The sequence below is a fragment of the Paramormyrops kingsleyae genome, chromosome 7, assembly GCF_048594095.1.
Source record: "Paramormyrops kingsleyae isolate MSU_618 chromosome 7, PKINGS_0.4, whole genome shotgun sequence".
Lineage (NCBI taxonomy): Eukaryota > Metazoa > Chordata > Actinopteri > Osteoglossiformes > Mormyridae > Paramormyrops > Paramormyrops kingsleyae.
Genome location: NC_132803.1, coordinates 337,399 through 350,709, shown reverse-complemented (window position 1 = coordinate 350,709; position 13,311 = coordinate 337,399). Strand labels below are relative to the sequence as shown.

Genomic DNA, 13,311 nt, shown 5'->3' with positions numbered 1-13,311 from the left:
TTTAACTAATTCAAAAGATATTTCAATATTTATTTATATAAAACAAAAAAGTTTACTCTAAATTGATGTTTAACAGTAAAAAAATGTTTTTATGTTTTTTCCCTAAAGTGTATGTAAATATTTGGTTTCAACTGTGAATATACTGCTGTGTATTGAAATTCCTCTTTTTTTGCATAGAAATATATTGAACAACATACAAAGCATAATATATAAAATAACATTTACCTGAGTTTTTTTCTGTGAAAGAAGCCCCTTATGTCCATTGTTGTGTACACCAGTACATAACTGAAACCGATTTAGAGTGCTTTATTTAGCCGTGGAGGGTAACAACTGAAAATATGAAATAAACACACATGTAACCTAAGACTCTCTAAAAAAAACAGCATTGTTGTTCGGCTTTTCATTTCGCCATTTCTTGATTCACTCGAAGAGCAAGTAACGTAATATGGGTCAAGTGATCAGTTTGATATCAATCTTTTGTCAGTGTCATATTTACATTAGCTATTTGTACAGTACGAATGATTTGCTTTGGTACCTGGTCAAACTTAAGCTCTCCTCTGTCTGCCTGTCTGCACTTCTCCTACAGCAAATTCGCAGGCAGCAGCTTCTCCCCCCTTGCTCACATGCGTAAGTGCTGTGCTCAGTCGCCTAGTGCCTGAGCTCGGATCATACCAAAATTATGGGGAATTTACGACTGTGCGCTATGTGCTTCGAATATTGTGTGTAGTTTTTGTTTTATACAGTTGTCAGTCAGGCATCTAACTATGAAATAAATTACACTCTAAAAGACCCTGGGCTTCTGAAACAACAACCCGGGCTTAAGCCCAGTAAGCCACCCCCCCGCTCCGCCAATGCACACAATCATACACTACAGGTAATTTAGGACGCTAGAGGAAAGCCATGCAGGAGAATGTCACAGACCAAGCTGAGGTGGGATTCAAACCGACATCCCTGGAGACCAGGAAACAATGCCACTTATTGTTTACTGTGTCACTCATCCATTTGCCTTAGATTTAACAATATTATCTGATTTATTTAAATAAATCTATTCATTAAAATATCCCAGGATAATCTGGACAGGAAGCAGCTGTGTGATATGATTAGATAACTAAAGTATTTTCCTCTCCATGTCTTCAGAAAGTTTTTTTTCTCATTTCTATATTTTTTATTTTTCCAGAATTATTTTCTGAATCAGATGTGTTTTGTGTTTCACCAGCCTGCCAGCTGAAAAACAGAAGAACAAAGTAGCTCAAATTTTTGAAGATGATATTAACAATGCAAACTAATGAATTCTGCAGTTACATTTTCAACCAATTAGAAAAGAAAGAGCTTGTGGTTGCCAGGTGGGGAGATGGAAGTCACAGACCCCAGAAGCAATAAGTTTTTACTGGTAGTTTGGTAATGTCTGTTTGTGTGACATTTTATTGAGCTGATACCCAGAGCACTCTTTGTAGCTAAACTTTAAGGGAAATACATTTAATGTTTTCTTCCTGCCCCATTTTTATGTGACCTTGGGGTTGGGACACCTGACAGTAACAGACCTCATCACACCCCGCACTGCACCACGATCTCTCCGATCCTCCAGCACTGCTCGACTGGTCCCACCACCCCTCAAGGCACAAGGAAGACACACCTCTCGGCTCTTCTTCTCTGGCACCAAGTTGGTGGAATGAACTCCCCCTAGATGTCCGAACAGCTGAGTCACTGAATGTCTTCAAAAGACGACTTAAAACACACCTTTTCCAGAAATACCTGAATTAACACTTCTGGCATTATACTCTGTCTTTTCCTTTTATATAAGAAAAAAAAAAAAAAAAAAAAGCACTTTCCCAACAGAGTATTAGATCGATGGTATTCATAGCCTTGGTTTTATTGAGCTAGTATCGGGAAAAATTCATTGTACAGTCTTAAAGCACTTATGTAAGTCACTCTGGCTAAGGGCATCTGCCAAATGCTGTAAATGTAAATGTAAATGTTTACAGCAGTCTGTCTATAGAGCCCCATGGAGGCTCAACTGCAATGAAGGCACTGCCATCTATAGGCAACTTCTGGAAAAGCAATTAGTCTTGCCAAATGATGCTAGAGACTCTTCAATATTCATAAGGCTGGCTGAAGGAGGCCTTGGGGACTAGTGCTATCAGAAATGTCTTATGATATGGTCAATTTGATGATATAGTCAAAAATGGATCATGAAGACAGAAATGTCAACTTTCTAAGTTGCTGTGTAAGTATGTAAGTTTACCCAACACAAAGAGCTCAGTATAGGCATGTGATATTCCTAGTAACCTGCATACTCACATCCTGCAAGTGTGTTCAAAACAACAAATGATGCAGGAACATCACATAATAGACACGTCCTTGTCAAGTTCATATTTTTATTTTTAAACCACACAACTAATAATACCAGAATTCGTCATTTTTCAGTAATTTTTCAACATTGAAAATAAAAGCTATAAAAAAATTGCTTGTGTAAGTTAGTATTTGGGAGGCTACCTGTTGCTACAATGCTACCTCTGAATCTACTGGATAGCATCTAACCAGCTTTGCAGAATGGATGTAAGTGATCTCCCACTTCACTCGAGAGATCTGCTCCAGCTCTCAAGTTCCTGGGACAGACATTTTCAGAGAGAAGATTCCTGATGGGTTTGAGGTTTTTGACTGGAGTGCTGTAGGACAGAACATCTTTTTGTTCCAAAAACCTTTTGCACTTGTCATATTGTTGCTTTTCTCTTTGTGTGCAGGAGCAGAACATTTTGACTGGCTTGTGTATCAGGGATATATCAGCTTTTCATCTGTCGTGTGTGCTGAACTAAAAACCTTGCCATGGAACCAAATACTGGCTGACAGTTGGGATCTATTCTGTTTAATACCCTGAGTAATTACTGTTGTACGTATTCATTACTGTTCATTATGAGTGGTGGTGTGGGTAATATTATTTTATATTACAGGATCTGCAGTGTGGGTAGCTTGAATGGGCAGCCAAATGAAGTATAGGATTTAATAGCTTCTGCTCTGATGCACTCACAATGCCATTCAATGGAGGAAAGGACTGAAATGGGCTGGGTTTGGGTGTATGGGCTTTGTTAGATTAGTGGTGTTTCATTTTGCATGTAATGTGGCCTATACTCTCAGTTACTCAAAGATTAGTGTTAATAAACCCTATTGAAAGTAAAGCAAGCCATGAAAAAGGCAGCTGTCTGCTATGACTGGATAATTTTCACTCTGGGACTTAATGGTGATACAGTAGGCATAAACTGTATATGCCAACTGTAGCCTTTTCTATACATGAGGCCAAATGAAGCTCGCAGGAGTGGGGTGTGTCCTTTAGTGCCCGAAAGGCATTTCTCACTCATTGTATCACACATGTCCTGCATACACACAAGTATTCCACCATCTTGCCATCACAATTGCAGTCCAGCAGACATGTTCACATTTCCCTTGTAGGTTTAGAAGTCTCTTCCAAAGTTTCTTTTAATCAGTGAGACACTGTGCTTGTTCTGCCCAGGTCTTGTTTTATTCGAGTGATATTAACAGGCAGTCAATGTTTCTCAGTGATTCTACCTCGCTGACTGAACATAAAACAAAGACCACAAGAACTCTGTACAAAGGAAACAATACATAGTCCCACTTTTATTACTCTTAAATAGCATTCAGTTAAAACTTTTTAAAGAAAGCTCCATGTTTTGGGATGCTTATGTTTATTTTTTTCTTTTATGAACAATAATATAATTTGGCAACAAATGGGACAAAACATCTTAAGTAATATAACAAAATGAAGCTGGTTAAACTAGTAACTAGTACCAACCCTGAACTTATAAAGCATACTCTCTAACTACTGTCACCTTTATAGCAGTCCCTCGTGCAACAGTAGGAACCATGACAAAATCATTCATACGAACTGAGTAACATTTTAGATCAGCTTACAAATTACGGTGTAAAAAACAGCCTGGAGCATTCGAGTGCTGCGCTTTCACTTTTCACGCTTTACGAGATGCTATCAAGGAAAGGTAGCTATGTTACTTCCATGAGCACATTTTACACACATGAAAAGTGCTGTGTGATGCGTACTTCGCGATCACTTGCACCACAGTTTCATCACTTTGTTGTCTCCTGGAGGAAAACTGTTATTTTTTGCAGGATAAGTACCTTGTTGCTCTCCAAATAAATATGCCTGTGCTTCTTTCTCTGGCCTTTAAATCTGTGCTATTAGCTCCCAAAGCCTGCAATCACTGGACAAACAACTAAGCAGTGACCATTTTGAGAAGGAATGGATGCAGAGCCCACAGACGGAGGCCAGCCTGGCACCATTCAAGGACGCGGTGAAGCTCCACCTGTAAATGGCACTGAGCAATGGTGTCCACGACACAGACTGCCTAGGGTTAGGGTCCAGCTGCTGCATTCTAGGGAATGCTCCTTTTAGTCTGGCAGTGATTAATCCATTGGGATTTCATTTATAGATTCAACTTATCTTTTATACCATAAAACAAACTCAGGACTCGAGAATAATTTTTGCAATGGCAATAAATGCCTCAGCACTTGTTCCAATCCTGTAAATCCAGAGAGGGGTGCATCATGCGACTTTCTGGAAGGTGGCCTATAAGCCCATCATTCAGGGATTCAGGGACAGGCAGCTTCTGTGCATTAAGACTGTATAAAAATTCTTGTGGGTATTCTTGTCCCAAGGTGAAAGGTACAGTCACGTGCAGAGGGGTATGAGAAACAGCACAACTGAGAGGGGGTCACTAACATGCCTGATACCAACAGCACAAGAAACAAAAGGAGCTCATATTTCAATACAGTAAAGTGCAAGGTATTATTATGATTATTATTATCATCAGTCAGATAAAACAGATTAAAAAGTCACAGGAAGAGACAGAGGAATGATTCAGTCCCAAAGTGCTCCAGGGTCACCACCTTAACACGGTGGGGAGGGCAGTGGGAAGCCTCACCCCATCAGCTCGCCCTTCTTGTCCTTGGAATGTAGGCAGGGCCAGGCTCAGCTGACAAAACAGAAGGGGGTGGGGCACAGACAGTATCACGGTCCAATAGCAATGTCTCCAGGGGACATGGAGCCAAACAAGTGTCTTTTAATGGATTCTGTGACAAAATCCCATACATACTAAAAACAAGACCACTCACATGTTTACCACCTATACACTTATATACATATGTATACATTTATAAATGTGAGTGGCTGTTAGCACGGACCCTAGGGTGCAGCTCACCCCCAGCCTCTGAGTGGCACTGGCTTTGGAGGGGTCCATGCCAGCTCCCTTCCCTTTTCCCTTTTGCATGATCATACGTATCTATGTGCACTCGCCTCTCCACTTGCATTCTCCTGCGTTTCTGGGACAGGTGCCATTCACCATAAGGACCATGCCAATTCTGGGGACTTGGCAATGTGGCTGTGAAATGCTGGAGTACAGACAGTATAACACACTAAACAGGCTGCACGCCACAGACTGATGTGCAGGTTTAAGGGGGACGATCTGACCAATGGAAGACCTTTGTGCATAAAGCTCTACTGATACACTGCGAAGCTGTGCATCATGCATGTCCTCTGCCAGGCCTGCCTATGGAGACACATGCGTGGCCAACAAGCTCAACTGGCTGACCTCTACAGACACATGACACTGTCACTCCCGGAAGACCCATTTGGAAAGCAGACAGGGGGGATCAGAGGACGACAATGGCAACCTGCAGCAGCCCCAGGAAGATAACAGAGACAGCAACACCAACCTCTGCATGCAGGGAAGCTACAGTATCGATAATAATAAAAAACAGAACCTTTTAAACAAACATGATTAATTTACATTGTAAAAAGTGAATGTTTCTAAAGTTACAAGGATAGAACTATGTTTGGAAAAAGCGGGTGGGAATGTGCATCTGATGCAGTCTCTTTCCAACGGCGCATGCCGTGATGCCGCTGAACACGGGAGTCCGCCTGGGGGTAACTGTGCAAGCAACTTCAGAGGTAAACTTCAGCAGTTGCTTGCAGGCAGTGATGTCGTCCCAGTGGCCATCGGCTCCGTTCACGTTGCTGTCAGTCAGGGAGCTGCTCTGTTTGCTGGTAGGTGTGATGTATGTATGTATGTATGTAAGTAAGTGTGTGTGTGTGTACACATGTGCGATGTGGGCTGTGTGGCACGTGTGCAGCCCACAGCGTCACTCTGTTCTATCAGCGCATATCTCTTAGTACCGGGAACAAAGCAATGTGACAGCTGCCATGACCTCTTCACAGTTAGCAAGCAGAAGGATGTGGAAAAGTCACTGAAAAGTCACAGATATGAAACTACTGAATCCAATCAATGCTTGTGTATTGGTTTGTAGGAAGCAGCATTCGGTGTGTGTGTGAGTGAGTGTGTGTTTGTGTGCATGCATGTGTGAACATGCCTGTGAGTGTGTGCATGTTTTTACAGCGCCAGTCAGTAGGTGTCCAGCGTGCTGTCATAGAAGAGGTCCTGCACGTCCAGCATGGCCGCGAGCTCCAGCACATGCTTCTGCAGCAGGCTGCTCTCCACCGTGTCCTGCTTGGGCAGCTGCGGGTACGACTCGGGAAAGCTGCGCGACTCCTGCTGGGGACAGATGGAGATACATGCCATCAGTTGTAACATCACACCATTTCAGGACAATTTAAGCCCAGTGCTAGTATTTTTTTAAAGTATTTTCATATTTGAATGTTATATTGCACATTTATTTTTAATCCAGTATTGAGCAATAACTGAGCATTACTTGCAAGCAGATATAGGGCATGGATTCATGTCCCCTTCAAAAGCATGTTTAGACTGTAAGGGGCTGTACCTACCCGGAAAAGCTTGTGCAGCCGGAGTGTGGCCGAGCAAAACATGAAGCGGATGATGAGCAGCCGCAGGAACTCGTCCCCGTAGAACTGCAGGAAGGCCTGGTCTGTGGGAAGAGTACAGGCAGCGTGAGAGGCAGAAAGAAATGACAGGGACTCCTGGAGTGAACAGATGAGGTGTGGTGGCCTGTAAGCCCTTCACAGGTGGGGTACCTATGGAGCGGCAGCGCACAAGTGCCTGCCCGATGTCACGGAACGCCTTGCGCAGCAGATCCTGGGCCTTCTCCCACAGGCTCTGGCGGAGGCTGCTGAGGCCGCATACAGACAGGAAGGCCATCAGTGGGCTGTACAAGAAGAGCGTGAAGAGGCTGCCTCGCTGCGTCTGATCTGGGGAGGAGACGCAGACACAAAGCAGCTGGAGTCAGGCCATAATACTGTGCTACTCACTTGAGAAAATGGCATTGATAAACACACGGAACTGATGACACTCACATGCGAACACCATGTGGGACTGAGACGGTACTGATAATCACACCGAACCAATGTCACTCACAAGTGAATGCTGTGTGGCACTGAGACAGCACTGAGAAACACACCAAACTGCTGCCACTCACGAGTGACGCTGCATGGGGCTGAGAAGGCACTGAGAAACACACAGAACCAACGACTCTCACAAGCAATACAGCACGGGGCCCGAGACAGCACTGAGGAACACACCAAATTGACATTCACGAGGGACGCTGCGCTGGGCTGAGACGGCACCGAGGAACACACCAAACTGACATTCACGAGGGACGCTGCGCTTTCACATAACTCAATAAAAACAATATACAACTGAATACTGAATGAAAGGCCCCCAAACACAGGAGCTCAGCCCAAAGAAACAAAGAAATTCCCGAAAAAACAGCTTACAAACATCTTTTCTTACATTTGGTAGAACACAAAAGCCTTCACATAACACCTTCCTTTCTAGACATAGCGATACAGACAAACTAGGAACCTACAGTATTATGGGCTTAATGTCACAGCTCCATAAAGGGACAGTGAATAGAACAATACCGCACATGTATGTTCATGCTCAGTTAAATCTAGTATGTCTATAGCTGAAATATTAATGCCTGTTCAGTACTTCTGTGCTTGGTGCTTTGCCTCATTGATTTAAGTCCTTGTCGATACTGGTTTATAGTTTGGCTAAGTTATTAATGAATTAGGCTTAATTGAGCTGCTGATTAGACAAGGTAGTAATCTGGGGGGGGATTTTCCATCACCATCAAGGCCATTCACAACCTGGCACCTCCATACCTGCATGATCTCCTTCACATTGCTACCCCCTCCTGCACCCTCAGATCATCTTCTTCTATTCACTTGGCTGTTCCCTCTGCCCGTCTTACCACCATGGGGTACAAGGCCTTCAGTCGCTCTGCTCCACGGCTCTGGAGCTCACTCCCACCAGATATCAGAAACATCAACTCACTTTCACTTTTTTAATCTGCCCTCAAGTCCCATCTTTTCAAATTAGCATTTTCTCTATAATTTTTATATTTATTTACTTAATATTATTACAATTATTTTTATGAAACTCCTTTTATTCTATGTTCCCTGTATTTTATGGTTCTATGCTTCATTGTGCAGTGTCCTTGAGTGCTAGAAAGGCACCTTTTAAATAAAATGTATTATTATTATTATTATTATTATTATTATAGGTATAGCCTGAAAAATTGTGAAAATACTTGTAGCTTTAGCGAGATGCACCACGAACAGAAGTGAGGCTACATGATGGCTAGTTGTTCAGCAACACATGTGCGTCGGAGACATCATGTCGGCTGTGTGGAAATACAGTTACTGTACTTTACTCTGAAGTAAAACTGAAGTAAAAAGTAAGCAAAATTGCCGAGCACAATATAAATAAGGCTAGTGCTCAGTTGGAGTCTGAACACAGTAAATTTTATATAAACTAGATGTTTTCACACTTGTATTCTTTCTAAAGTTTGGTTAAAAAGTTTCATCCCTTCTCCATTGTATATTTTGTACTGGAAATTTAAGCATACTTTTTGACCAGGAATGGCTAGTTGGGGCATACAGAGATATTTCATGATTGATTTCTTTATTTTATTTAATTGTGCTATTTTCACTTTAAGAAATATTTCCATTCATTTCTGCTAAAGTTGTTACTGATAAATCAAACCATGCTGTGTAAATCATACTGCCTATGGATTTCTTCCTATAGAGTTTTGGTAGCTATTTCTTGAGCAACATGACCATTATATTTTCCTGTTCTTAGCATACTCAAACAATGCTGCTGCAACACTAAATGCAGATAGTTTCCCTTGTTAATTGAAATGTATTCATACAAATGTGTCATTTAATACTTAGCAAAATATTGGACTGGTATCAGTGGATACACAAAATTTTAATTTTAGTTTCGGGATCAGACCAGAAAAACTTCAGAGATGCCAGCCAGCCTAACAGAGGCCAGTTAGCCTGAGGGAGGAAACCCATTCATAAAGGGAGAACAATCAAACTCCACATGTACAGTGGTCAGCAAAGAACAATTTTGAGAAACAACTGCATGTATTATTTACAAAACATTCAGCACATTGCTTTGGAATTAAGTGATTTCCTGCATTAGGGCAAAACCAACCTTGCATGCTCTTTGGGTACACTGTGGGAGAGAGCAGGCACACCACTGGCTGTCCAAAGAGGTTCGAGAAATTCTGGGGGGGGAAACCCAAAATGAGAGCCACAGTGAGGACAACAAGCATAATGAAACACAGGCTGTTTTTGCACCTGACTGCTCACACCTCAAAAATTGCATACTTAATTCCTAATTGCAGCAGCTCTTGCACTCCTTTTGTATTAAACCAGCCACCAGAGGGAGCCAAGTTACAAATAAACTCTTTGGTCATAGCCCGAAACCGCCTTCTTTAGCAAAGCAAACTAAATACAGACCCGATTAGCACCATTTGAAAAGTGTACTTTAATTAAAATCCTACGCTCCTGGGCCCCTCTCAGCAAAGTCTGCCAGTCTTCTTCCCAGCAGGCAGCGGGAGACTGAGACGGGTTAGCAGGGGGGGGGGGGGTGGATAGAAGAGAGACCTCCTGACCTTGTAGGCTGTGCTGTTGGAAGAGTCGACAATGATGAAGAGGGGCTTCCTGGTGAAGGGGAAGAGGTCTCCGGGGTGCAGGCTACAATGACATGGGCACAGCACCAAGCCCATATATGCACACTCTTAGAAGGCGATACAGTCTCACTTTAACACATATCCTTCCAAAAAAAACTCATCTATTTATCACATACAAAATATACATAAAAACAAGTACACTCAAGGGACAGGCAACCTGGGCTCTGTAATGGCTCCCAGTGGTTTATACAATAGTTTCTGTGGGGTTTGCAGGTTAATGTTGTGTGGCTAAGCTGATGTACACACTGCAGCTCTGCTCCCTTGCCCTCACCAGTGCATCTCCTTCAGGGCCTGGTTCCTCTTCTGCACGGCCTCTCCGTTCACCACATCCCGGTTCGTATTGGTTAGGACACCCCCGAAATCATACGGCCCTGCCATAAGCAGAATCACAGCTGTTACTTGTCTTATGTAGACATTTAACCACACACACAGACAAACACAGACACACAGACAGAGCTATCTCTGTGAGGGCCATGTTTTGTTAATTATGGATCCCTAACCCTAACCCTATCTCTGTGAGGGCCATGTTTTGTTAATTATGGATCCCTAACCCTAACCCTAACCCTATCTCTGTGAGGGCCATGTTTTGTTAATTATGGATCCCTAACCCTAACCCTATCTCTGTGAGGGCCATGTTTTGTTAATTATGGATCCCTAACCCTAACCCTAACCCTATCTCTGTGAGGGCCATGTTTTGTTAATTATGGATCCCTAACCCTAACCCTATCTCTGTGAGGGTCATGTTTTGTTAATTATGGATCCCTAACCCTAACCCTATCTCTGTGAGGGCCATGTTTTGTTAATTATGGATCCCTAACCCTAACCCTATCTCTGTGAGGGCCATGTTTTGTTAATTATGGATCCCTAACCCTAACCCTATCTCTGTGAGGGCCATGTTTTGTTAATTATGGATCCCTAACCCTAACCCTAACCCCATCTCTGTGAGGGCCATGTTTTGTTAATTATGGATCCCTAACCCTAACCCCATCTCTGTGAGGGCCATGTTTTGTTAATTATGGATCCCTAACCCAAAAGCACAATGTCAGTATTTTTTAAACAGCAGACAGCTACTGTCTGGAGCCCCAGTCATGTTCCAGTTCATTCATAAAAGGAAAAGTGATGCACCTTTAAACACTAAGAAATCAATGGCATGCTGGTTGTTAGTCCACTGTAAGCAAAGCAGAGTGATTGATTAGGGGCATCCAGGGCATTCCTACCACATCAGGGTGCCTGGAACCAAAAACCTATAAGCACTATATGCTTTGACTGAACAGACAGTAGCAGGATTTCATGAACCAGGCCAGGAAAACTAGGAAAAAGAGGACGGACTCATTTTTTATTCCCGACACACAGAGGCAGATTTAGGCAAATTCATCTTGTCAGAAGGCTGACAGTGATTCAGAAGGTTACAGACATGCCCACTCTGGCTGCTCTGAACTCCCAAGAGTATCCAGGGGCAGAATGCGGAAGTGAAAATTGGATATTGTAGTTCTGTGAGAATCTAAAAGTGATGCCAAAATATTTATGCATCAAATAAATATTTAATAAAGTTTACAAAACAAACAAACATGATGCTTATGAAATAAGGGTCACCGTACCGTGGTAGGTGCCTTCATAATCGGAGCGGCCTGTGGGGAAGACGCCAGTGGCTGACAGGTAGACCAGCAGCACGCTGCTTGCTGGCAGCTCCTGTCAAAATGTCACATGCTATACTTCAGCCAATCACAGACTGGATTACAGAGATATCCACACTGCTCAAGCTATCCATCCATCCATCTCCCAATTGCATATCACAGTCAGGGTCAGGCCATGGGCCTATACCACACAGGATGCCAGTCCACCACAGGGTGCATACTAGAGCTGTTACTATCAATTATATAAATAATTGAGTAATCTACTGATTAATCTGATGATTCATCAAGTAATTGTTTATGTTATATTATATTATATTTTACCCATTCCCATATATTATAACCATAGCAGGGTACACACCAGGGGCGGTAAACCGGTATCATAGTTATTAACGGTGTGATTGTGTGCTATGATATGGATTTGCACTATACCGTTAAGACTGCGAGAAGTCAACAGCCCAATTATACCACAGCCTATTAATAAAAATAAAGCATTTTATTTTGTTCCAAACTTCAGTTTTAATCTGAATAGTTGTTCTTAAATAGCATATGTATCTGGTTGATCTGCAATGTGTGAATTTTATGTTAAATATACCCTGACGCTGCATCCTGATAGCACATTAACAAATGAAAAACAGATTTAAAACAGATAGTGTTTAATTATACACATTAAACAATAACTGGATTTTATATATATTAGTAAATATAGTATGTATAATTAAAAGGGGTAGTTTGCAAACCCTACAGACTATTTACATGGTAATAAAACTGTTACGTACATGTAAATGCATGTGCATGTGTGTGCAGTTACATAGTTGGTAACCCTTTGTTTTATTGGAAATGAACTGTAAATTGCACTGTTTTTGGCTGAAACGGCTTATCATTCACTTTGCGTTATGAAATTAATATGAGAAAACATTACTTATCTCACTTTTTATATCTTTTCAAAGACCACCCATACCCAATTGTAATATCGATTAAAGTGTACATATAAAATATATCCTTAAAATTTAAATGGGCAGAACATGCCACTCCTCCCAAAACATGGAAAAAAGTAATACTGTAATATAATACCGTACCTGTCCAAAAAGTGAAAAATACTGTGATAATGATTTTAAGGCATATCGCCCAACCCTAGTGCACACTCAGGCACACATACTGCCAATTTAGGCGCTCCAGTTCTCTTAAACTGCATGTTTTTGGACAGTGGAAGGACACCAAAGGATCCACCGAAAAGCCACACATACATAGGGCGAACAAGAAAATTCCATACACTCAAAGTGGTGATGTGTGGCGACTCCGCTATGCCCAGTGCTGACCTCAACAGGCTTGCATGGTGTGCGATATTAATATCGACATGGCATTTCATGTACATGCAGTCGTCACAACGCAAGCATCATGTCTGCTGGGTTCAAAACTTAGTTTTGCAATTTTAATGATGCTTGTTTTTCAACATTACCTAGGATATGTAAAAAAAAAATCAGTGTAAAGTTTACTGCTGCTTTGCATGAGCCCTGCATGTGCTCTCTGAGACGATTATTAATTATTGTCATTCATAGACTGAAATTAAACAAAAATGACTGGAGATGAGAAAAGCGAATAAGAATGGGTGAAAAACATTAAAGACATTCACCTGTATGGAAATATTTTGTATTGCACAGAAGCAATACTGAGCAAAAGCAAGTGATTTGTCAGAACT

At 41.9% G+C, this 13,311-nt stretch overlaps 1 protein-coding gene and 1 long non-coding RNA gene across 6 annotated transcripts in view; both read right to left on the bottom strand.

Annotated features, from left to right (window-relative positions):
• Positions 1-290: 290 nt before the first annotated feature.
• On the bottom strand, positions 291-678 carry LOC140592046 (uncharacterized). The gene is made up of 2 exons (XR_011992277.1): positions 536-678; positions 291-330 (listed from the first exon to the last, which is right to left on the bottom strand). It is a non-coding gene; the product is annotated as an uncharacterized lncRNA (long non-coding RNA).
• A 2,919-nt stretch (positions 679-3,597) lies between these two features.
• Positions 3,598-13,311, bottom strand: part of LOC111859008 (protein SCAI-like) — a 41,779-nt gene continuing 32,065 nt past the window's right edge. For 2 of the 5 annotated variants that reach the window (XM_023841289.1, XM_023841292.1), the window contains exons 11-17: positions 11,580-11,670; positions 10,253-10,352; positions 9,904-9,985; positions 9,441-9,513; positions 7,013-7,186; positions 6,806-6,906; positions 3,598-6,572 (exon numbers count right to left, since the gene is read on the bottom strand). In XM_023841289.1, the coding sequence (XP_023697057.1) occupies positions 6,426-6,572; positions 6,806-6,906; positions 7,013-7,186; positions 9,441-9,513; positions 9,904-9,985; positions 10,253-10,352; positions 11,580-11,670 (768 nt within the window). In that variant the 3' untranslated portion in view covers positions 3,598-6,425. Of the gene's footprint in view, positions 6,576-6,805; positions 6,907-7,012; positions 7,187-9,440; positions 9,514-9,903; positions 9,986-10,252; positions 10,353-11,579; positions 11,671-13,311 lie in introns of all 5 variants that reach the window. The other 3 variants (XM_023841290.1, XM_023841288.1, XR_002841721.1) reach the window with 2 other exon arrangements.